This window comes from Cynocephalus volans, chromosome 11, assembly GCF_027409185.1.
Source record: "Cynocephalus volans isolate mCynVol1 chromosome 11, mCynVol1.pri, whole genome shotgun sequence".
Lineage (NCBI taxonomy): Eukaryota > Metazoa > Chordata > Mammalia > Dermoptera > Cynocephalidae > Cynocephalus > Cynocephalus volans.
The window spans coordinates 18,954,518-18,979,497 of NC_084470.1; the positions used below are offsets into that span (position 1 = coordinate 18,954,518).

The following is a 24,980-nucleotide window of genomic DNA, read 5'->3' on the forward strand; positions in this document are numbered from 1 at the left end:
TCCCTGAAGCTTGAATTGTGTCCCCCAAGTTTTATGTATTAGAAACTTAGCCCCCACTGTGACTGTTAAGAGGATGGAAAATTTTGTTATGGTAATTGAAAGGTGGAGCCTTGAAGAGGTGATTGGATTATAGGACCATGCAGTAGTGAATGGATTAAAAATGGTGGTGAGGGGTATGGTTCTGAAGGCTTTAAAAGAAGAGTCTGCCTTTTGCTCTCTCTGCTCTTTCTGCTTCTACCATCTTGCAGTGTGAGAGCCCTGGGTCACTGACCCCACTACCAGATGGACTTTGGACTTCTCAGCCTCAGGAACTGTAAGCAATAAATTTCATTTTCTTTATAAATCACCTAGTTCAGTGTACTTTGTTATAGCAACATAAAATGGACTAATACACTCTATATGTGTGCATGTGTCTGTGTATCTGTGTGCACATATGTGTGTGTGTATACGTGTATCTGTGTATCTGTGTGTGTGCATGCGTGCATGTATATATGTATGTGTGTGCCTGTATGTGTGTCTGTGTATGCACATGCATGGGTGTGTGTGTCTGTATGCATGTGAATGTTGAGGGAGGAAAACTGCCCCACAGATAGTAGTGGAGGTACGTACCCTGGGGGATGGCAGGCTAGACTGTGCACTCAGGATCCTCCCTGTCTTTTGGAGGAGACACAGTTACCCCCAGTACAGGCCTACTGTGAGATGAAGCCCTTTTCTAAGCTCTTCACAGCATGGCTAGAGAGTCACACATGAATTCCTGCACATTCTTGGAGAGAACAAGAAAGAAATGAACTATACACAGGGTGTGATGAGGAGGCTGTCAGCACATCGACAGCCTGGTTCACCAAGCATGTAGGGCTGCCCCCCCATGAGGTGCCCATCATCTCATGCCACACACTCACTGCAGAGCTACATCCTTTCTCAAGAGGCCTGGTTGAGCTGAAGAGCCTGCTATTCAGATAGACCCACCTTTGTATTCTGACTCTGTCACTGTCTGTGGATGTGACCTTGAGCAAGTCATTTCTATTCTCTGGGCCTCACATATTCATCTCTAAACCTGGGTGAGTAGCACCCTCCTCGCAGGGAAGACAGAGGAACTACACAAGTAGTGCATGCAGCCTAGCAGGGGGCACAGTAGGTGCTCAGTGAAGCTGCGCCTCCTGCACCGGCTTTGTGTCCCAGCTGCTGGGACACTGGCTGTGCATCCTGCCCCCTCTGCGGTGGCACTTCCTCCTCTCACTGCCCTCCCTCCCCGACACGTGAACGTCCTCATCTGCCCCTCCGCCCCACGCCAAGCTCTCCTCTGCTGTGGCCAGGCCCAGCTGTGCAGGCATGTGACCTGAGTGGTCGCATGGGGCCCATGACTAGTTGTGGGCACTTGGTTTAATGCTTTGTTGTCATTATCTTAAAGTTCTTAACAATTTTTGAACAAGGGTCCCACATTTTTATTTGCACTAAGCCTCACAAATTATGTAGCTGGCCTGTGGGGAAGAGACCGACCTCCTAAGTGACTGACTTCTCTCATCATATTGGCCCTGTTCAGGTGGCTCCCTGTAAACCAGCAGGGCAGGAGGGAACTCGTATTTCTTCGGGCCTTTTCCTAAGTGCTTTCACACACATTGTGCCGTTTAACCCCTGTTTTGCCAATGAAGAACAGAAGCTTTGCTGTGTCACTCCTTGGTAGAGTCTGAATCAGGTGTGTCTGATGCCAAGAGCTGGGCCTTCCGACCCTCCTGCTGTAAGTAAGCCTAATATCCGTCCAGGAGTTACAAATACTGAGGCAGGTGGAGATGGTTGATTATTTCCTAATGTAATAAGATATACTTTGTTTGTATGTATCATTGAAAAGCAATTTATTTAACAAATTTCAACAGGAAAAAACCTACCACATAGTTTCTGAAGGGATTTCTCAGAATAGGTCTCCCGGTCACAACCCTTCCCGATGTAATTGGTCTGCAGCTCTGCGGTGATCTGCAGGGATGACACAGCTCCATCACATGTCTCCAGGTGGATGCTGGGGAACAGGGGCATGCTTCCTGAGCCAGGCTGGTACTCAATCCTTTTGGTCCAGTCTGAATAAATAAGGAAAGATTAAAAGTAAATTGGCTATGGTCAGTTCTGCTAGAACACTTATTTTGAAAATGGGAACTTGTTCCAACAAATTATTTGTCCCAACAAATCTATTAGGGAACAGTTTGAGGATAATGGAAATTTTATGTTTGCTTATGCAAGATTTTCTCCCTGAGAAATATTAGGTGAATACAGACAACTGCACCCGGCCTAGCTGAACCACGTAGGAATCTCCAGAACACGCACGTGCACGCACCTTAAACATCTGCCAGCTTCTCAGTTCATCTCATGTGAGGAGCCACAGCCACTCATTTCAGAGACCCTCCTTCCACCACATCACAGCAATACACTGACCACAACCCTTCTTATGTTAACTTCCTCAGCAAACAACAGGTCCCTTCAAGGTAAAGTGCCATCTTTATTGCAGTCCTTACGTAAGACTGAGCTAATGTTTCTCTTTCTCTTTATTTTTATGCATTCCTGATGATGTTTTTGAGTGTTATTCCTCTCAGCGCACTTTCCCCGTTTTGCCTTGCATGGTCATTTTTAGAAATGCATGTATCTAGTTACAAAACAAAAGGGAGAATGGTTGTTCATGGATTACATGAGCTCACGTGACAGGGTACAAGGATCCTCACACAGTCAGAGCTGTGACTCACAAAGTAGGGCTGATGGTCTAGTCACTACTTGTAGTGGAAAAATAATTTGGAGATGATAAAGCATTGGAGGGAAACAAAATCACGATTATAACGGCACAGTGCAAGAACAGCGCAATCAACAAAAAATAAACACTAAGAGGAAGAGCATTGATTGAAAAGTCAGAGCCGATCCAAGGCAAGGCTCATGGTGATAGATGCCACGTGTCTGCTGTGACAGTGACCATCCCATGCTCTGCCATGATGCGTGTCTGGGAGAACTGTGTCATTGTTCTCAGCCAGACTTGCATGTAGAAGAGTGAATGTGAGCCATGAATAAATGCGAATTATGTTACTATTAGCTAAAATCCCAAATGTTTGTCACATAGACCTTTGCTAGACAGTATCCTTTTGCTGAAGTAGGAATGAAAATGTATAGAATTGCCTGCCCTCACTGTGAGGAACTCAGGACGCTCTGCATTTGTGGGACTTTGTGTCAGTCTGCAGCCACCAGGAGGCTCTCACGAGTCCCAGTGGGCCAGCGGCTGCCAGCACCATGGAGAAGGTGGGCTGAGGGGCCAGTGAGATGGCTTCATTGACTGAGCAGCTATTCATTCAGGGCCTCTAGGTGCCAGGCTCTGCTTGCAGCACCGAGGATTTGGCAGTGAACAAGTCAGGGGCTGTTGCTGTGGAAGGAAAAGCCGGAGATGTGGAGGGGCTCCTTTAGGTCGAGAGTTCATGCCTGAGCTGAGGCCTGAATGCCAAGGATGATTGCGTGGGAGGAAGCCTCAGAGAAGCACATTTGAAGCAGGTGCAGCAAGAATCTGGGCTTGACCCTTTAAAGTCAGGAAGTTCTTGGGCAGTTACTACAGATCTACTCATCAGTAAAATAGGGAACAGGTCTCTGGCCTTACCGAGTTGGGGTAAGCATCGACTGTGACAGTGCGTGCATGGCACTCAGTAGGGACCTGATCAGTGTACCCCAGTGAGGAAGGGGGTGATGCCCCCCTGCACCGCCACCCTGCCATGTTCTGGATAATGACGTCATCTGGCTTTGGCTCTGAGCTACCTTTTCAAGGGTTTTCTCAGAGCATGCCAAGAGCAGAGGTGGCACACCATGGTTGTGAGGTTCATTCCCAGGAACTTACAGGAAAAGGATGTTACAGTGTGAGAATGACTGCATGTAAAAGAGAATATACCCAATTACACGGTTTTTCTCTCAGAGCCTCCAGGAGGTATTCTTGGACTAGCCCATCCCCTCCCAGAGGCTGTGATCATGGAGCTGCTGCAGCCCACACTATGGAGACCCCAACTTTAATCCTAAGGACAAACCTCTGAAGCAAAGGAGGGCTTCTTGTCGGGTGTATCTGAAAGTCACAGTGCTGTAAGCAGCAGTCCACACACAGCCAGCTGTGCAATATCCTAGGTACAACACGTTTCATGCCACTGTGCATTTGATCATGCTGTTTCTTCCACATGGAGCTCCCTTTCTATCACTGTCCCTGTTGCTACCTCCTCCAGTTAGCCTTTCAGGATTTCTCTAGTCTAGGTACATGCTGCCCCCCTGTGCTCCCACAGTCTTCCCAGCATTAGACTGCAGCCTTAGACTCCAAGCTTCATAGTGACTCCGAATCCCCATCATGCTGCACAGTGCCTGGCACACAGTAGATGGTCATCAGACAGTGGTAGAAAATGTGAATGAATGGATCTTATAGGATATTGTATTGAAATTATCCACTCATGTGCCTGCCTCCTCCAGTAAGTGTGAACTCCTTAAAAGCAGGGATTGTGATGTTTATTTTTGAACCCTCCACACCTAGATCAGAGCACAGAAAATATTTGTCAGGTGGAACCGGGGTGCCCAGACACCTAGCCTTGACTGTGGCCACGGCAGCCCTTCCTGAGTCACAGACAGAATCCATGTCCTGTTTACAGCTTCTCTGGTGCTGACCCCATCGGTCCCATCTTTAGCCCTGCAGAACCATCCATCCCAACAGCAGCACATACATGTTTGGTTCTCTTTGTTCTTGGCAAGGCAACGGGTCCAAAATGGATGATGGAGGAATCTACTTCCCAATAACAGGAAATGGCAGCAAGGAGCAGGCTTGTGGTCCTGCTCCCCCACCCCCTCGCTGGGCCCTACCAGTAAAAAATGGAGAAAGTATTGTGCAGGGGGCCTTGGCATGAGCCCGCAGCACCAGTTCTTGAGGTCCTACTAATGTGTAGACCTCCCACCACACCTCCTCTGGCTGCACAGTGTCCTGGAGCAGCTCAAGGCACCCTTGGTATTGATTCCCCCCTTTTTTTTGTGGGGGCTGCAGTCCTCTCTCATCTAGATATTTTGGTGGCTATCTATGACAAGAAATTCTAGCTCAGATTTTTTTTTTTAGAAAGAGTATAATAAACAAGCCAGTAAACCCTGAAGGGAAAGGCCAGTGGAGACACAGTCCTACAAGAGTTGTTATCCTCTTACCCACCCCCTGCTTGGGAGGGCAGGGACCTCCCCGGCCATTGGGGAGAAATCAGGTAAGAAAGAGCTTTAGGGGCATCATAACTGCCAGTAACTTTAGCGACCTCATGAAGTTTGTTTTTGAGGGTTATGAGCAGCAGTCAAAATTGCAACCATACAGTAAAAGAAATCGATGACACTTTCTGAGCACAGTGCTCTTGAGAGAGTGGGAAGTTCACACAGACATCTTTCACTTTCCAAGAAGGAGTTGGGGTGGGGACTGAGAGGGCAAATGGCAAGTCATCAAATCCAGCTTTTGCCACTTGAAATGTCTCTTCACCCTCATTTCCTGGAGGATAGGACAGCATAAGGTTTAAGAGCATGACCTCTGAATTCAGCAGACCTGGGTTCAAATCCCAACACTACCATTTACTATGTAACTTTGGGCAAATCACTTACCCTCCCTGAGCCTCAGGTTCCTCTTCTGTAAAATTTGTAGGTACCTACCCTCAAGAATTTGGGGGAGATTAAACGCAGAGTTACTTCAGCATCAAGTGCAAGGGACACATTCAACAGAAAAATTATTGTTAAATTATTATTTATTCAATAACATTTATTATAGGAAATAAGAGGAAATAACAATTATTCAGCACCTACAAGGTGCCAAACACTTTTACATCTCTTCTGTCGTTTAATCTTCCCAGAGACCCAGTGAGGGGGTGTTATTACCCTAATTGCAAAAATAATGAAACTATGGCTGAGAGTTGTTGTGACTTGCCCAAGGCCACACAGCTCTTTTACAAAAGCTCCTCCACGATGCTAAGCATTTGCCAGGACTGAGAACAACTGTAATTTTTACAGATTTATTTTTGAACATTCGCTTTATGCTGATTTTTTTTTAAAGAAAGTGATAATTCTGATGTTGGCAAAGGATCAAAGAGTGTTGTCAATCTCATTGCTGCCTGACCTTGAGGGCATTTGTGGGGCTGGAGGTTTGGCTTGACGCCGAAGACTGAGACATCTGGACTTGAACCTTGACCTCCCCAAATGCAGGTCATGGGAATTTTGCAGCTCTGTTGTCCTCTCATAGCCTCCATTGCCTCAGCTGTAGCTTTGAAATAACTATACCTCCTCTTTGGCCTGTCAGCAGCAGGAGATAATAGAGGCCAAGAGCCTAACACACCCTTGTTATAGGAACACCCCACTCCTTGGTTCACAGCTTCCTAGACTTCTCTAAGCTGTCCTGCTTAGAAACAAATTCTGTTTGGTTTATAAAGGGTGGAAAGACTAGTGTATGATTTGTGGCTAAATTTTTTTCTTAAGTGAAGAGAAAGGAAGTAGACTGTCTGCTGTGTTAACAATCAGGCCTAAATCACCCCATAAGTATTCCTGAAAAAACTGACATTGGAATGCCCTTGGGATTTAAACTCCTTCTTTGTGGATTAAGAATTTAGAAACATGATGATTTTACTATAACTCAAGCTAAATTGGGGGAACATATGTTTTCTTATCAGGAGAATATTGAAACCACTCGGAACTTTCGTATTACTTGCCTAGAGGTGGGAAAAAAACTAACCTGAGACTTTCGGAAAGCACAGGCTTTGGGCAGCTCTTGTAATCCAAGACATACAGGCCATTGTTCCAATTCCACACTCAGAAATGATGCAGAGGATGAAAGGGAAAGATGCAGGTGTGGCAGAGACACTCTTCCTTTTCTAACTGTGCATGTTCGGGGTCTCCAGCACTTCCTGGTCGCAGCTTTTAGTGGCTGAAAAAGCACCAGGATTTCTAGCAAATTGCTGGATTCACGCAAGGTGAGTGGCTGGATATGGGGATGCCAGAGAGCAGGAGGGACAGGAAGGGACCCCTCTGAACAGGGATTGTTCAGGCAGCTGACACTCTAACCAGGCTCTGCAGGCATCAGCCATCTGCCATCTTTCAAGACTTTCTCCAAGGGATAGCTGGCTTTGACTTAGGCACAAAAGGGCTTCTACTCCTAGAGGGAGAAGCAAGGGGCGGTAACTTCACTTAGCAGCCCTGCTATCCCCAGTGGCCGTCCAGTGCGCCTGAACTGAGGGTGAGTTGGGAAGTAGAGAAGGGCTGGAGAGGCAAGCAGAGGTCACGTGGTGAACGAGGGCTAGGAGGTTTAGATTTCAGTGAAGAGCCATAAATAGATGTTTAGTGAGGGTGTGAAGAAGTAGTCAGACTGTGCTTTGGAACAGTCACTCAGCAGCTCAGTAAGTCTTGGTGTTCACTTTCAGAACAGTAGAACACTCCTGATAGCCACTGCTACGGATTGGATGTCCCCCCCACCTCATTGAAGCTTAATCCCCACTGTAACTGTTGAGGGTGGGAAGTCCTATTATGATATTTGAAATGTGGGGCCTTGAAGAGGTGATTAGATGGTAGGACCATCCTGTAGTAAATGGATTAAAAATGGTGGTCAGGGGCATGGTTTGGAGGGCTTTAAAAGGAGATTGAATGAGCAGGTTAGCCTCTCTCTGCTTGGTCATTTTCTGCCATGTGAGACCCCTGGGTCACTGTCACCACCACCAAGACCCTCACCAGATGTGTCCCCTGGGCTTTGGACGTCCCAGCCTTGGAAACTATAAGCAATAAATTTCATTTTGTTATAAGCAACAGAAACAGACTAATACAGCCACTCCTTGATGAATCAATGCAGGGTGTCACCTCTGGCAGAGTCACACAAAGGGGAATTATGTTCAATTCAGTTCAATTCAATGTAATTAAATTTAAGAGTGTTACTTCTGCAGCTGGACAGACTCAGGTTTGAACCCTGGTGCTGCCACTTCTTGACTGTGTGGTCTTGGGTAAATCACTGAACCTCTCTGAGCCTTGCTTTCCTCATCTGTAGAATGAGGGTAACACAGTTCCACCTTGCACAGTTACTTTGGGAACTGGAGAAAAGGTGTGCAAAGCACAAGAGTGGGGAGCTGTTGCTACTACTACTACCATCATTCTCGTATCATTCTTATCATATTCCAGACACCATGTATTTACTGAGCACCTACTATGTGACAGGAAGCACCATAGGCATGGGAGGCAGATAAGTGTCAGGTATTACCCCTAGCTCAAAGGAGTTCATGGTCAGAGCAGTGGCAGCCACATAGCCAGCTTGAAGGCTGACAGGAACAAAGAACAGACTCCAGGGAGCAGAGAAAAAGGGGTAATTTGCACTTACTACGATATTCAAAGGAGGCTTCCTGGAGGAAGTGACCTTGGTATTTGTTTTAATATAGGTTTTCTTATTACTTAAGTATGGTAAGGCCAACAGATCAGGATACAATTGCCACTGAAAAGGTAGTTTGTTATATGCACAGATCCCCAGGGGAGGGGCACGCCACACCACTGAAGTGAAGGGCCACGCAGACAAGCACCAGGGTCAGTCAGAGGCAGAGGGAGAGAGAGGAACTGTGGGTAAAGGCTTTATGTGGCTTCCATGGGAAGGAAAGGGTAAGGCAGGGTAAGCTGGCTCAGGGTTGGTTGTGTGAATAACTGCAGCAGGCTCTGGGGCACAGGGACTGCCCCTAGTTCTCTAGTGCCTGGCCCTGGTGTGATTAGGACAAGCGATTAAGGCCTGGACTGTGAGAGCCTGATAAAGGAAGTGGTTGGGGTGTGGGCTCTGGACTGGCTGGCTTGCATGTGAAAAGCCAAAGCATGAGTTCTTTACTATCTCTGAGAATTGGCTAACTCTGAGAGGGGCAGTCCCTCCAGGGTCACCAGGGCCCCAGATGTCAAAGCACCAAAATACAGAAAATAAAAGACATGGTCAATATGGCATTGCAGAGTGAGGGGAATGCCAAAGGTTGGAAGAGAACTCCAGGGTGTCTCCACCAGGGCTTTGGGGCTGTACAGCTTCAAGTTCAAGCAGTGCCATTTAGACGGACAATGATGTGCAGAGTGTCCCCACCTGGGTTGTACAGCTCAGCAGCCCAGCATGACTCAGAAAGTGTGGACATAAGTGAGTCTGGGAGGGCCTGGGCGGGGGCGCAGATTACAAGGGCCGTGCGCGCTGGGCCAGGGAGCGGGTTCTTTAGCGTGTAGGTGATGAAGACTCTTCCAAGGCCTTCATGTAAGGGAGTGAAAAAGCTGGTTCCTGAGGCCTGCCTTCTCTCTCCTCTCTCTCCATGGCTCCCAGGGTTGAGTTCCTCAGTGCCCAAGCCCAACTTTGGGCAGGGCTGAGGTGACACTTAGACAGTAGAGCACCGAGGTTAGGAGTGAGGGTCAGATGCCTGGGTCCAGACCCTGTTCCTCTGCTTATCAACTACTGCACCTTGAGCAAGTTACTTAACCTGCCTGTGCCTCAGTTTCTGCATCTATAAAGTGGGGGAAAAATCACAACTATATCTCATGAGGATGCTGTCGAGATTAAGTGAGATGATACATGTAAAATGCTTAGCAGAGTTCCTGGCACACCATGAGTGGACCCTCGCTGCTTTTATTAGCCTTCCAGCTTTGGGCTCCTTCTCACACATCCTTAGGGAGTCTGAAAGCCAGACCTGCATCTTAGTAGCTGATCTCAGGAGAGGAGTGGCAGAGCCAGCACTATGCCAGACTGATCTGATTCCTACTCCAACTCCCCAAAAGGATTTCTTGCTTTTCTGAATTCATTTTCTTTTTACCTTTCACCAGTTGCTGTTGTGGGTCTATGGCTGTGGGGTGGGACATTCTGCTGGAAGCAGGCAGGAGGTGCTGAGGACAGAGAGGATGGGCATCCAGCCCTGGCTCCGAGACCAGCTTCATGCCCAGAAGGGCCCCATGCTTGGTTTCATGCTCTGCTGCTACCATTTTGAAATTCTTTGTACTTTAAAAACAAGGGGCCCCCATTTCCATTTTGCACTGGGACCCACAAATTATGCAGCTGTTCCTGCCCTGCCAGCTGGGTAGCCCTGGACATGTTCCTTAACCTTTTTGAGCCTCAGTTTCTTTATCTATAGGATGAGGATTAATTAACTGCGCCAAAGGGAGGCCACAGAGCACAATTTCCAGGAACCAGGCTTTGGAGTCAGACCTGCATGTGACTCCCAGCTGGGCCACGTGGTGTCACCCGCTGTGGGCATGACTTTTCCTTCTCCGTCTGAGTTTCCTCATGCAGACATTCAAACTATTACCTACTTCACGTCATCTACAGTGCTTATGTGAGATAATAAATGCAAACCACTTTGCCCTGTGCCTGACACATGATGGGAACACACATTTTTGAAAATTAAAGTATGTGGCTTTCTCTTCTCCAATTAAAAACAATCACACACAGGCACCATTTAATGAGAAACAAAACACACTCTCTGAACTTAATTACAAATATAAGGAATCCCCTCTCTTCCTTCATTACTGACCCTTTTCCACTTACTTTATTTTTACAAGATCATTTTCATTACCTTTTAATTCCTCTAAAAAGAGACAGTTAACTACAAAAGAAAAGGAGGGAGGGAATAAATGTCTCCATGCACACATCCTTGACTAAGCCTCAGGCCACTGCTCTTGCTGAGCCTTCTGCTGGGCGTGCAGTCCCTGCCCTACCCGTGGCTGCTCCTCTTCCTTCAGTGACTTTGTAAAGGGACCCTCCTCGGCCTCACCTTGATGGAGAGCCCCCCTAGCTCCACCCCAGCCTTCACCCTCCCCGGGAATTATTTATTTATTTGTTTATGTCCCATTCCTCCACTGAAGCATGACTTATGCATCACTGTGCAGTGCTGGGCACATACTAGGTGCTCAATAAATATTTATAAAATGAGTGAATGATCAGATGTGCAAAAATTAGAACACACGCACGCACACGTACACAAGCACAACTCACTCCAATACTTCAATTCTGGCAGCCAAAGCTGAGAAAGGCAATCACCTGGAACCCAGGGAGTCTTTGTTGCTGTCCATGTGGGAGCTTGCTTATCTATCATCCACCTAGCCCCCCACCAGCTACTGAATGAGAGGCTGCCAGGCATTAACACAAGAAGGACCCAAGCAAGGCATGGCTGCTGTGTGTCTGTGTGTCTGTGCATGTATGCATGCTGCTGTGTGTCTGTGCGTGTATGCATGCTGCTGTGTGTCTGTGTGTCTGTGCATGTATGCATGCTGCTGTGTGTCTGTGCGTGTATGCATGCTGCTGTGTGTCTGTGTGTCTGTGCATGTATGCATGCTGCTGTGTGTCTGTGCGTGTATGCATGCTGCTGTGTGTCTGTGCGTGTATGCATGCTGCTGTGTGTCTATGTGTCTGTGCGTGTATGTATGCTGCTGTGTGTGTGTGTCTGTGTGTCTGTGCGTGTATGTATGCTGCTGTGTGTGTGTCTGTGTGTCTGTGCGTGTATATATGCTGCTGTGTGTGTGTGTGTGTCTGTGCATGTATGCATGCTGCTGTGTGTCTGTGTGTCTGTGCGTGTATGTATGCTGCTGTGTGTGTCTGTGTGTCTGTGTGTGTATGTATGCTGCTTTGTGTGTGTGTCTGTGTGTGCATGTATGCTGCTTTGTGTTTGTGTGTGTATGTATGCTGCTTTGTGTGTGTGTGTGTGTGTGTCTGTGTGTGTATGTATGCTGCTGTGTATCTGTGTGTCTCTGTGTGTGTATGTATGCTGCTGTGCGTCTGTTGCTGTGTATATGTATGTCTGCACACACACACACCCCAGCCTGAGTTTGAATGTCTATGGGCCAGTGTGTGTATTGAAATTGCTCTTATATGCTCCCAACTTAGAAACCCTCATGTATTTTCAGCTTTCATGTACTTTCCCCCTAGACATTTTCAATAAATGTCAAATGTAACAGCCAGAAATTTGTCTTCAATTTTTGTTTTGTCCATGAAGTTCTCTCTAGTTTCCTGATAACAGAGGAGATTTAATTTTGTCCCAAATAAGCCCTGTGATTACCGACTCCTTGACTTGAGAAAAGCCTCACGGCCACCTGGCAGGCCTCAGAGTCATGCGCATCAGCAGACACTTTCAGGCCGTATTCCCGGAGCACCTGGGAAACTGCAGGCAGCGTCCTGCCCAACAGCTCCTCACCGAAGACCAAGGCTTATATCACACTCCCCTCCCCGCTGTCACTGCCAGCCAGGATAACCGGTGCCACTAGGTAAGGACAACAGATACAGATGGCTTGCTGAGCAGACTAAGCAGGAGAGATCATCCAAGCCTAAAACATTTCCGATTTTGTGGAGGATAAGGGTGATGGAATTTTCCAGAACAATGCTGCTCACTGTGGTCTACAGACTGGTTCCAGTCCCTCAGCTGCTTTTTACAGGTCTGTGATGAGGTAAGTATAGAAATCGAAAATAAGCATTTAGAGAATTTCATAGCCATTTGACAGAGTAACTTTATATTTGTTGAATCTAATAATAAAAAATTAAGATCATATTTTGTATGTCTTTGCTATTCATTTCACTTTTCTAGAAATTTGTTTCCGTTATATTTTTACAAAGTATTGGTTTACGACTGATTGTGAAGAAGCTCTGTGCCTTCACTGCAGATAATTTGGGAAGCACTGTCGAGATAATACACTATCAAAACTATTTCCTAAAACCTATGTCCAAAGCCTTCAGTTCCAGGAGGCAATACCTCAGAGCTCTGCAACATTTTACTCTGTACATCCACAGGGCTGTTAGAGCCTTCTGCTTCTGCAGAAGATGCTCTAAAGGTCAGCATCTTCCCACTCTAATCTTCTGACCATCATCACTTCTCACCTGGATCAATCACTGTGACAATGTCCTACTTTATCTCTCTTCGTTCCTCTAACCTGTGCTGATCATCGTTGCCCAACCATAACGCTTCCAATTCCTCTTCCAGGAAGTCCTCCTTGATTGCTCTAGCTCAGACTGTGCTCTCTCCTCTCCAGTTCACAGACCTTGCAATCCACATCATCTGTTTTTCTCAAATTCTTTTCTATAGACAGGTGTGGGGTAATGGCTGGCCTCAGAAGAATCACCTGAAAAACTTCTAAAGCCTGTTCCTGGGTCCTACCTCAGAAGATTCTAGTAGAAACTTTTGAGGGGAAGGCCCTGGGATCTGTCATTAGAATCAGCCCCTGAAGAGAACCGGACACACAGACAGACTTGGAAATCACCAGCCCAGACAGTATTGGGTGGTAAACTCCCAGCCCTCTTCCCACCACACTCATGAGTCTCAGCAGTCAAAGCAGGTGAGAAGCCACCCATGCCTTGCTATCCCAGGTGCCCAAAGGGAAATCTGTTTGCGGCCTGGAAACTGACCCAGCAGGGTAGTACTTTACACCAAATGAGTCAGAACAGGCTTTCTTTTCTTTACACTGTGCAGGGCAGAGTTGCAGAAGAACTAGAGATGCAGGACCCAGGGCTCTCGATGGAGAGAGAGCCATTTCCAGTTGTAGTGTGCTGGACTATTGCTCCTGGCTGTGCCTCCTCCCAGTAGAAGGAGTACACATCCCTGCCCTGTTGATGGGGTCTGGCCATGTGACCGGCTTTCACCAGTAGAATGATGACGGACAGTTCTGAGGGGGCAATTTTAAGAGGCTGTGACTATCTAATATGTAAAACAACCCTTGGGCCCCCAGCTTTCTTTAGCAGGATCCAGGATGAGAAAATTGTTCAGCTGCCAAAGAGGGCATATTCTACAGTGCTCTCTTTAGATTTGGTCAAGATGGATAATGGGAAAGGAAGGACCTCCTGGAGGGTGTAGCCAAGAGCAGTGGAGGATAAAGGGCAGAGGAGCTACATCCAGAATGCAGATCAGGGCCCAGTTGACACCTTCCTTCCTCCCAGGGTAGGGGACCTCGCAGCCTCTGTCCATGGGATTGCAGAACTGCTGTGTAACAGTGACTGCTGTGTCCCTCCTCCTTTCTCCCTTCCTGAATGGGAGTGTTTACTGGTTACACTGTTCCTGATGCCCCATGCATGCTGTGTATGTGTGCAGCAGATCTCTTTAGCTACAAGTCTTCACATCAAAAGGAGCCTCATCCAGACCTTGTATGCACCATGAGGCTTTGGGCTTTGAGCCTGATGTCATGATCTGAGGAGACTTTTGAGGGTCCTGGGGGAGGTGTAGGTTTATTTTACGGGCGCAGAGAACACTTGTGACTGAGTGGGTAGTCTGCAGAGATTGGATTTATTGTTTTCTGTATCTTTGGGTTTGGCATGTGACTTGTTTTGACTGATGGAACGTGGGAAGAAATGAGAGTGGCCGACTCTGAGTAGAGGAGTTAAGAGGCAAAGCGTGTTTCTACTCACTCTCGTAAGCTTCTGCCTCTGCCATAAGAACTGCTCAGAGTAGACAGGGCTGCTGATCCAGCCTGGTCTCTAGGATGAGGAGATGGAGCAGGTGGATAGTGCCTTTGTGGCTTGTAGCATTGTTGTGGAGCAACGGGCCCGCAACAAACCCACAGGGCACAGGTACCAGTGAGTGATAAATAAGTCCTTGTTGTAAACTGCTGAGATCGTGGGGATCACTTGTTACACAGCATAACCTAGTAGAGACAGATGGTAGATCAGGGTAGTCAGGAAAGTTGGTCACCAGCATCTTGCAAGTACGTTAGAGAGTTGAAACTTCTGAAGACATCACCGATAACAAAATTTCCTTTAGGAAACTTAGAGCATGTGCTGAGGCAGAGATCAAGAATAAGGATCCTCAACCAAGGAAGGGAGCATTTCCAGAACTGCTGGAATGGGTTGACACTGGTGTGGACACAGACCCCATGGGGGTTAGTGGAATTTGGATAAGGCCAGGAGGTCAGGATTCCAACCCTGATCATGACAGAGACTGGATCTGAGTCAGGTGGCCAAAAGTTCTCACCAGTTCCTTAAGGAGGCAATCTGGGAAGTTCATATCTGCAGCATTTACAAAAGTTATACAAGGTATTTGTGCATATTTAGTATATGGCAAACTGTATCTATTTCTCATTCCACACGGTGGGCTCAGTCATTCCTAGTTCAGGTTGTGGCTCTTCCTTGAGCTGGAAGAAAAGCCACCTTTCAGTGATCATGAAAAAGAAAGAGATGCCGGGGCTGTGAGCCCGTCTCCCTCCCTACCTGACCACCATAAAACTCTGCAGCTCAGAGGAGTGAGACAGAGAAGCAGCTCCCTTTGGGACCTCTCTCTTTTTATTATTTGTTTATTATTAAAACAATTGATAATACATATTTGTGGGATACAGAGTTCACTATCAATACTTGTGTGCAATAGCCAAATCAAGACAATTAGCTTATTCATCATCACAATACGGAATCCTTCCTTGTGTCCATTAACCAAGTCCTCCCTGGCCCCTCCCCTTCCTCCTACCCCTTTCCCACCTCTAGTGACCCCAGCTCTGTTCTCTCCTTCTGAAAGTTCAATGTATTGTTGTGATTGCTGTTTCTTTCTTTCCTTTCTTTTTCTTTTTCATATTGTGTTAGTCCATTTCTATTGCTTATAGCAAAATACCCGAAATTGGGTAATTTATGAGAAAATGAAATTTATTTCTTACAGTTTCAGAGGCTGGAAAGTCCAGGGAACACATTTAGTGAAGGCCTTGGTGGTGGCAACAGTGACCCAGGGGTCTCACATGGTAGAACATGGTGGATGAGAGAGAGTAACCTCTCATCTGCTCTTCTTTTAAAGTCCTCAGAACCTCACCCCTGATGACCATTACTAATCCATTCATTATGGGATGGTTCTACAAGCTAATCACCTCTTCAAGGCTCTACCTTTCAATTACCATAATAGGATTTCCCACCCTCAACAGTTACAATGGGAATTAAGCTTCTAATATACGAACTTTGGGGACATAATTCAATCAACACACAGTACTTATGTATTTAATTTTTAGCTCCCACTTATGAGTAAGGACATGTGGTATGTCTCTTTCTGTGTCTGGCTTATTTCATTAAACATAATTTTCTCCAAGCTTATCCATTTTGCTGCAAATGGCAGAGTTTCATTCATTTTTATGGCTGAGTAGTATTCCATTGTGTGTATATCCACATTTTCCTTATCCAGTCACCCACTGATGGACATTTAGGTTGGTTCTATAGTTTGGCTATTGTAAATAGAGCTGTGACAAACACGGGAGTGCAGGTATCCCTCTGACACGATGATTTACATTCATTTGGGTACTTAACCACTAGTGGAATTGCTTGATCATATGGTAGTTCTACCTGTAGTTGTCTGAGAAACCTCCATACTGTTTTCAACAATGGCTGTACTACCTTACAGTCCCACCAGCAGTGTAGAAGTATTCCCCTTTCTCCACATCCTTGCCAGCATTTGTTATTCTCTGTCTTTTTGATACTGGCCAGTCTAGCTGGGGTGAGATGATATCTCATTGTGGTTTTGGTTCACATTTCCCTGATGCTGACTGATGTTGAGCATTTTTTCATGTGTCTGTTGGTCATTCGTATATCTTCTTTTGAGAAGTGCCTATTCAGCTCCCTTGCCCATTTTAAAAATTGGGTTACTTGTTCTTTTACTGTTAAATTGTCTGAGTTCTTTGTATATTCTGGATATTAATCCCTTGTTGGATGCATAGTTTGGAAATATTTTCTCCCATTCTGTAGATTGTCTTTTCACTTTGATTCTTTTGGTATGTAGAAACTTTTTAGTATGATTTAATCCCATTTGTTTATTTTTTCTTTTGTTACGTGTGCTTTTGGGGTCTTATCCACAAAATTTTTGCCCAGTCCTACATCTTAAAGTGTTTCCCCTATGTTTTCCTCTAGGAGTTTTATAACTATGGACTTATGTTTAAGTCTTTAATCAATTTTGAGTTGATTTGGTATATGGTGAGAGGTACAGGTCTAGTTTCATTCTTCTACACATGGATATCCAGTTTTCCCTGCACTATTTGTTGAAGAGGCTGTCCTTTCCCCAGTGCATGTTCCTTGTGACTTTGTCAAAGATCATTTGGCTGTAAGTATGTGAATTGATTTCTGGGTTCTCTATTCTGTTCCATTGGTCTGCATGTTTGATTTGGTGCCACTGCCATGCTGTTTTGATTACTATAGCTTTGTAGTATAATTTGAAGTCAGGTAGTATAATGCCTCTGGCTTTACTTATTTTTTGCTCAGGATTTTTTTGGCTATTTGGGGTCCTTTGTTGTTCCAAGTGAATGTCAGGATTGTTTTTTCTATTTCTGTGAAGAATGTCATTGGAATTTTGATGGAGATCTTGAGCTTTCTTCCTACTTGGCTGTGTTCTGTGCCTCATGCACATGGATGATTTTCAGTTAATCATATAAATACAACTGAATGCCAACTTTGAACCAGGCTAGGCCACTTAATATCTACACCCTTTCATAGCATCATCTAACTGTCTTTTATGATACCATGCTCGTGTTTAAGTGTTCATTTATTTCTGTGATTATTTGTTTGTCTGCAACTCTCACCCACCCACCTCTGACCCCAACATGAGTTTCACAAGAGCAGGGACTATGTTTCTTTTGTTAGTTTTAAATCTCCAGTTCCTGGAGCAATTCCTGGAACATAGTAGTCTCACTAAGTGTTTGAGGAACGAATGAGAAGGTGCCTGTGCTCAGAGTCTGGGGCTCATGGAATTCCCTGGCCCACTTGCTCTGGTCGGAATTCCCTCTCCTTGCACACCCTGTGGATTCTTCCACTCATTCCAGCCCTTCTAAACTGAAGGTGTGGTTGCTGTTTGCTGGACTGGGTTTGGGGTCACTCTATGTGCTGCTTCTCCAGGGCTCTCACACCTCACACAACCCTTGGGCAAGTTGTGCTCTGGCTCAGGCACCTGAGGCACTGCATCCCAATCCCGGTAGCCTCTGGCCTTCCCTGTGCTGATAGGGGGGACTATTCTATTCTGCATTGTTCTCTCATGCCTCCATGAGCACCTTGGTTCCCAACAAGTCTCTGGTCTTGCTGGTGTTGGGTGCCACCTCTTTAAAGCCTGTGAGAACCCTCCCCCTCTTTCATCCTGGCTCCAAGCTCTCTGGGGGGCAGTCTGGTGAGCAGCCAAAGCTGAAGTGAACTGTGTGGTGCTCAGAGAGCAGGACTCCCACCCATATCTTGGCCACTTTCTCCCCAACTCCTCCATCTCTGAAGCTCCTTGGCTCACGTGTTTCTCAGCTCCCAAACAGAAACATGTCCTGCAGAATTGATACTGGAAAGGTGCAGAAACCAGGCAGTTTAGAGCAGGCCTTCTGATAGATAATTCTCTTAAGGGGGAATTCATTAACTCAACTAACCAGGGTACTTTCTCTTGGATTTATAGAAACTCTTCTCTCTTATGTCTAATAAACACGAACATTTTCTAGGCAATTTTCTTATCTTGGGACAAATGTATTATCGGTGTAAGATGGAGCAGCTGTTCTTTAAGAAGCTTTGCTTTTACGGCTTTGAAAAAGCATTTACAGTTGAAGAGTATAGTTCTTCACATACATATTTTGAGTCTTTTTAAAAAGATGCCTTATGTATACTTTTTCATACTGTAGTTATGTAAATCTCTTCAATCTATCAGTTGTACAGTTTCAAAGCTTATTCTTTTTTAAATAAAAGGACCATGACTCTAGGTGGAACTAGAGCACAGGGCTTTCCATTTCACTGAACAGTACTCTACAGTGGAAACCAAATTCTGATCTCTTTAGGAAACATGCTCGAAATCCCCAGTCTGTCAAATACACGGGACCCTCCAGTCCACGTGCATGAGGGTGGGAGAGATGGCTCCCTCACCCAGCTGGGGGCAGGGGGGGTAAGCCTTCACAAAGAATTAGAAAGGTGCAGACAAAATGTGTCTTGGGCCTCAATATGCCCATAGACTTTGGCCCAGTAAACACACTCCTGAGAAAGTAGCCAAAATTCAGACAAAGACTTTTGCACAAAGATATTCGCCATGCATTAAAAAGAAAAATGGAACCATGCTCATGCCCGACAATCACACATCTCTAACTGCAGCGACAAGGTCAAGCACATCTGGGTACATCTCTGTGAGGGAACATTATGCAGCTGATGAGGGGTGGTGAGGTTTTACGATGTGTGGAAATACACATGACATAAAGTTAAGTGGAGAGAGAACATGAAGTTCAAACGACTGTGACTGAAAGAAGAGAACTATATACAATAATATTGATAATACTGTGTTAGTTGGATTCTGGGGAATTTTTATTGTGATTATTGTACTTATTCTTTATCATTTTCAAATGAGCATAAAACACTTTATAGTTTACAAAGTGTTTACATAAGAATAGTCATGGTGGTCCAATTGCCACTTACTACCTCAGGTTCTGTAATAGAACCCAGAGCTTGCAAATCTTGCCTGAAAAACATCCTCCTCCCTTGCCTGGGGGTGCCCGTCTGGGCAGCCTCTTTTCTTTGTCACGGAGGGCCCCTGCTGGCACGTGTGAGCCCTGCCCACCATCAGACCTGGGGGCTTTGTCTGGCCCTGGGTGATGAGGGCATTAGACATCCACTGAAGCTAAGAGCCTGAGAGCAAAAGCCTGGGAGGTGAGAAGGGGATGATGTACTGTCAATATTCGCTTCTGGGTCGGGAGGCTGGAGAAGTCCATGGAAGTGGGGAGATTCAGTGTGTGTGGGGCTGTCATGAATCAAACCTCTCAGCAGGTAGCTGGGGCCCCTGCTCCTCATGTGCCTGGTCCAGCCTGTGTGACACTAGCTGCTATGACCCAGCGATGCAGAGTCTCAGGCCAGAGACAGGCACTCGTACTGGGGGATGCAGATGGGGGAACAGAGCCGTCCTGGCTTCTGTCCTCCAGCAAAGGCCTTGCTCTTAAAACAAGACCAACCAAATAACCCACTGTCTTAAACTGTGGCTGGAAGTGAGGTCACATTTTACTCTAAATACTGACCTCCACCAACCAGGTTATCAGACATGAGTCCTCCTCAGGATGGACTAGTTTTTAGAGGCCTCAGACAAGTTTCCCACATTGGCCCCACAGGCCTCCCTGGGCTTCCACTCCTGCTTGGGGCCCACTGACCATGCCTGCTTCTCATGTGGTGAGGCACTGCCCTGCCCGCCTGACCAGGGACACCAGCCTTCCAGCAAGGGCACCAGCTGCAGATGCCCTGAAGGCTCCCAGGTCACAGGGGCCAGGTGAGCTCTGGTTATTATACCCACTGCCTTACAGAATCTCTCTGGAAGGTCTGTCTACTTTATCCACAGTCCATGCTGGAAATCTCACATCACTCATGAAAACTAACAGGGAAATAAACACTAGTCCATCTACCTCATTACTCAACTTTCTCCAGAATCATCCTCTGCAACCCAAACGCCTGTCTGCTGTCATTTACAGAGCAAGAGATCTTGAGCAGAACAGTGGACGTAAACAGATTCCCAGGAGGTGCAGCAATTCAGCACCAAGTTTCCTGGGGACACTCCTCCCTGTCCCTTCCCATTGTTGCTTCCCTCTCCACCCCCTCCAGGTACCTGGATATTTGTTTTCACTCTTCGCACCTCAGCTTGGGTGCCACCTCCTCTGGAAAGCCTTTCTAACACTGGCTGAGGCTGTCTTCAGGGGAGTTCAGGACTCTATGATGGCTTTTCCAATTGTTTGGGAGGTGCAAAATGCTCCATTGTGATTTTAAAAATTGGAATAAAGGGGACTAAAAAGAGCTGCTTACTGAGCCCCCACATGTGTGTGGTTCTGGGCAAGGTGCTACAGCAGCCATCCATCCAGTCCTTGCAAGAAGGAAGTGTTCTTCCATTTACAGTGGAAGAAGCTGATGCTTCCAGAGAGGAGTGACTTTCGCAAGCTGCAGAGTGAGTTAAAGCTGAGTGGGACCCCCCAGGACTCTGCTTTTTCCCCTCACCCCATGGTCCCCTTTTAGTCCCAATCTTAAGCACTAAAACCAGGACATGATGCTCAAGCCACACAGCCTTAGTCAGTTCTGTGGATTTAAATGTGTGTGTATGTGTGTATGTGTTCATTTGTATGACAGTGCTGTATCTATTTTCCCAATTTTAATCACGGTATTATTTGCATAGTGATTTAAATTTTGCCAAGTGCTTCTACACTAGAACCTCTCTGGTCTTAACAATCCTATAGAATAGTTTGGCCAAGGATTATGATTCTTAATTTATGGTTGAGGAAACCAAATCACAGCTAGAGAAAGAACTTCAGCAAAGCCTCTGACCAGAACAGGACGGAGCTAAGTTTTAAATCCAGCCCTTATCACCCCACGTCCAGCTCCATCTCCACTGGCTTGTACCTGACTCTTGCACCCCCTCCAACCCCCAGCCCTCATCCCTTTCTCCAGTTGTGGGGCTCAGGGCATCTGCTTGGGAAAGGAGGCGGGGCCAAAGGAACCAGAGGAAGAAAGGAACGAAAGGAGAGGCAAGTGGAGAATGGGGATGCAGGGAGAGGAGAGGCCATGGATAAAGAGGAGAGAGTCAAGAGGACAGGACTGAGGGAGACTGAGGGTGGAGGCGACAGAGACTGAGGGCAGAGGATGAAGAAGCTGAGCTCCTGGGGATGAACCTCAAATAAAGCCATTACTCTCCTGTTGAACAGAGGGTAGAAGGGTAAGTTTCATGCTGAATTACCCCTGAGGAAAAGCTGGAGTCTTCTTGCTCTGGCAGGAGGAGCCACACTTGGGCCCGGCATCTCTGGGTTTGAAGATTAACACTCAAGTCTTAGGCTCATCGTGTGTTTCCCTGGCCCACGAGACAACCAGAGGAAACCTCAGGCTCAGGCAAATAGTATCTGACAGACAGACAGTCTCCGAGTGTGGGTTTGTTTTTGAATGAGTTATCATTTTAAGGTGACAGTTCCCTAGACCCAACTCAGTCAAGGAAATATGAGTTGGGTGAGCACGGAGAGGAAGACAAGTAATGTGTGGGCACTTCTTAGGTGCCGCGTAGACACTGCTTCATTGAACTCCAGCTACCTTTCCAGGTAAGTCTCATCACTGTTTTGTAGATAAGATAACTGAGAGGTTACAAACATTGCCTAAGGACCACAGGCTGTCTCTTTCGTCTAAACAGTTTTCTGAGATTCTTTTTGGTAAAGCTGCTGTATCCCCCTTTGGAAATTCCCAACCTGCTATTTCTTTCCCCTTCTTACCCCTAACACCACAAATGTCTTCTGGAATAGACTGATATGAATATGAATCCCATCTCTGTCATTTATCACCTATGAGACTTTGGGTAAGTCCATCTTTGTTAGCCTGTTTTCCTCGTCTATAAAGTGGGCTGGGATGGCTCATCTATCAGAGCTGTTCCTGTCCTCTGTGCAGTGAACTTGCTTTGGATTTTTGTACTCCTTTGCCTCTGTCTAAACATGTCCATTGGATATCCCATTCTTTCTAGGCTGTGCTAAGTAATCCAATAAACTCCTCCCTACTAAGGTGTCAATGGACAATAAATAGCTTTATGCAGGAGTCAGAAAACTTCTTTGGTAAAGAGCCAGATAGTAAATATTTAGGCTTTCAGAGCCGTGTGGTCTCTGTCAAAATTGCTCAGTTCTGCTGTTGTAGGGCAGCCATAGGCAATAAGTAAATGGAAGAATGGGGCTATGTTCCAATAAAACTTTATATATGGGCCCTGAGACTTGAATTTCATGTAATTTTCACATGCTTGAAATATTATTCTTCTTTTGCTTTTTTTCCCAACCATTTAAAATGTAAAACCGATTTTTTAGCTTGCAGTTAGTTGTATAAAAACAGGTGGTGGACTAGATTTGGCCTGCGGGCTATACTTTGTTGATCTCTGGCTTGATGCTTTACTCCTGCACGAGGTATTTGCATTTTAAGTGGGGATTATCCATTAAAATAAAAGGTTAGTACTGTAATGGCGGAGTCTCAGACACCCTGACAAGACAGTGGAGGAGAGAACTGAGGCCGGGAGACCTCCTGCACCCTGGTTCTCTGGCAATGCCCTGTGTACCAGCCTGAAATCAGGGTAACGTCGTCTTCCAGTCCTCTGATGGACACAGCTATGCTTTCTGAGTCCTCTGTGATTCCGTTTCCCTAAGCAAATCTGGACACCTTCCTGGCTTATCACTCCGTGATTTGAAATCAGTGCCTTTCATGCAGTAAAACCTAAGCCAGCTCTTTAGTTTACTTGGTCAGTAATTAATCTGACTTTTAGAAGGGGCAGGGTGAAGTCAGCTGACCCCGAGGGCCTGGGCTTTTTTCTCCTTGGTGGCGGGGTGGTGGCAGATGAACAGCTGCAGAGGGGACTGGGACATACTCTTGGCAAAGCTTAGCAGAGCCTCTTCTATCCCAGGCATGCCTGACTGCCAACTTTATCCCCTGCTCTATGGGATCTCATGAGATTTGTCTGCAAATCCAAGCTCCTTTGCTGCTCAGTACTTTACATTGATTTTGGAATCAATACATGAGTTTGGATACTTTTCAGGACGTGCTCCAGTCAGAAGTGCACTCAGAAGCTATTCTTTTTGGCTGGTCTCCCTGCCCCAGTCACTGCTTTCCATCCTTCATGTGTGTGGTTGTCCAAGGGGTTCTTCTTCCCTGAGATCTCACCTAACCGCACAGAGGCTGGTAAGTCCCTGGGGTTCCCTTACCCTCAGGAGGACGTGGGAGGCCCTCCGTCCATGATCTGGCCCCTGTCGGCCAGCCCAGGCTTCTTCCCCTGTGTCCCAACCATGCCATGCTCCTTCCCACCTTCTTAACACCTGCTCCGTAGTCTGGAACACCCTTGCTCTTGGGGCTACAGCCTATTATCCTTCCAGATGTGGTCCAGGGGCGTCTCTCCCAGCGCCTCTGCTTGGAGCAAGTTTAAATGTCTCCTTTATGTTCCTGTCATTCCCTCCATCACAGCTTTTGTCCTCAGTATTGCCATCACCTCCTTCCACACTATGAGTCCTGTAGGTCATATGTGTCTCTGTGCCCCCAGCCTTTAGCACACCGTGGGCCTTCAGTAAAGGCTGAGTGAATTCACTCCAACAATGTTTCCTACTGTGTAATGTCAATGTGAATAACCAAGGGAAAATTAATGTCTATCAGCAGCTTTTGTGCTCTTGTCTTTTCAACACAAATGTGTTAGACACACTCTAAGTGTCTAGTCAGTATTTTCCGCATGACCTTCTTACTCAAAGTGAAGTTCATGGACCAGCCGCATCCAAACTACCCCAGGCCTTTAAATCCAGGATCTACATTTCACCAGGCCCAGCTGACTCCTGTGCACACTCAGGTTGAGAAGCACTCTCTGAAAAACCACCCTTCCTTCCTAATGAAGGCCTGGTTTGTGGAGTGGTGGAAAGACTGGGATAATCTGGTGCACCTGGAGAATTACCCAAAGAATCGACAGGGAATGGTTCAACAAAGTAGCTGCATCTCCCTTTCTCTTTATTTTAAACAGGACAACTTATTGTGAAGGTAGAAGGAACAGGAGCTGGTTGGGCTTGTTGGAGAAACTCTTCCAACTGGCAGTGCTAGGTGAACTGCTGCCGAGCAAGGTGTCTAGCTGCCGGGGATCTAGGGACAAGGCGAGCAGACAGATGGTTCTGCTGGGGCTGCAGAGCTGATTCTGCCTTGTGGAAAACCTTGGATCCAGACTGGCCAAATGTCTGATCAGCGACATGTCTGGGGAAGAAATGGTGAAAGGCCACCAGGAAAGTCTCCAGTGACTCTCTTTAAAGGGAAATTATTTTGCATGAAGGGACAATGAAGTACTGAACTTTGGGTCCAGACTGGCAGAAGCAGGTAATAAATACAAAATGTGACTTTCAACAATAAAAGGGTAAATACACCCAGTAAGTGTTGCGGAAAACAATGTTTTCAGCTTGAAGCAGAAAGAGGTGGGCCAAGGGATTAAAAAGAAAAATAAAGGAAAGCATAAACAAGGGATGTGTTTCTCCAAATAAGATAACATAAAATCAAAGTTAAACAAACAAACCCCCCCAAACTAACAGTTGCATTACAAATGATCCTGTAAGGGACAGTT

General features: G+C 46.3%; 1 protein-coding gene across 1 annotated transcript in view; it reads right to left on the minus strand.

The window, feature by feature from the left end:
• Positions 1-24,980, minus strand: part of CLSTN2 (calsyntenin 2) — a 589,675-nt gene that overhangs the window by 83,427 nt on the left and 481,268 nt on the right. The window contains exon 6 of the mRNA XM_063115155.1: positions 1,884-2,069. Within this exon, the coding sequence (XP_062971225.1) occupies positions 1,884-2,069 (186 nt within the window). The remainder of the gene's footprint in view (positions 1-1,883; positions 2,070-24,980) is intronic.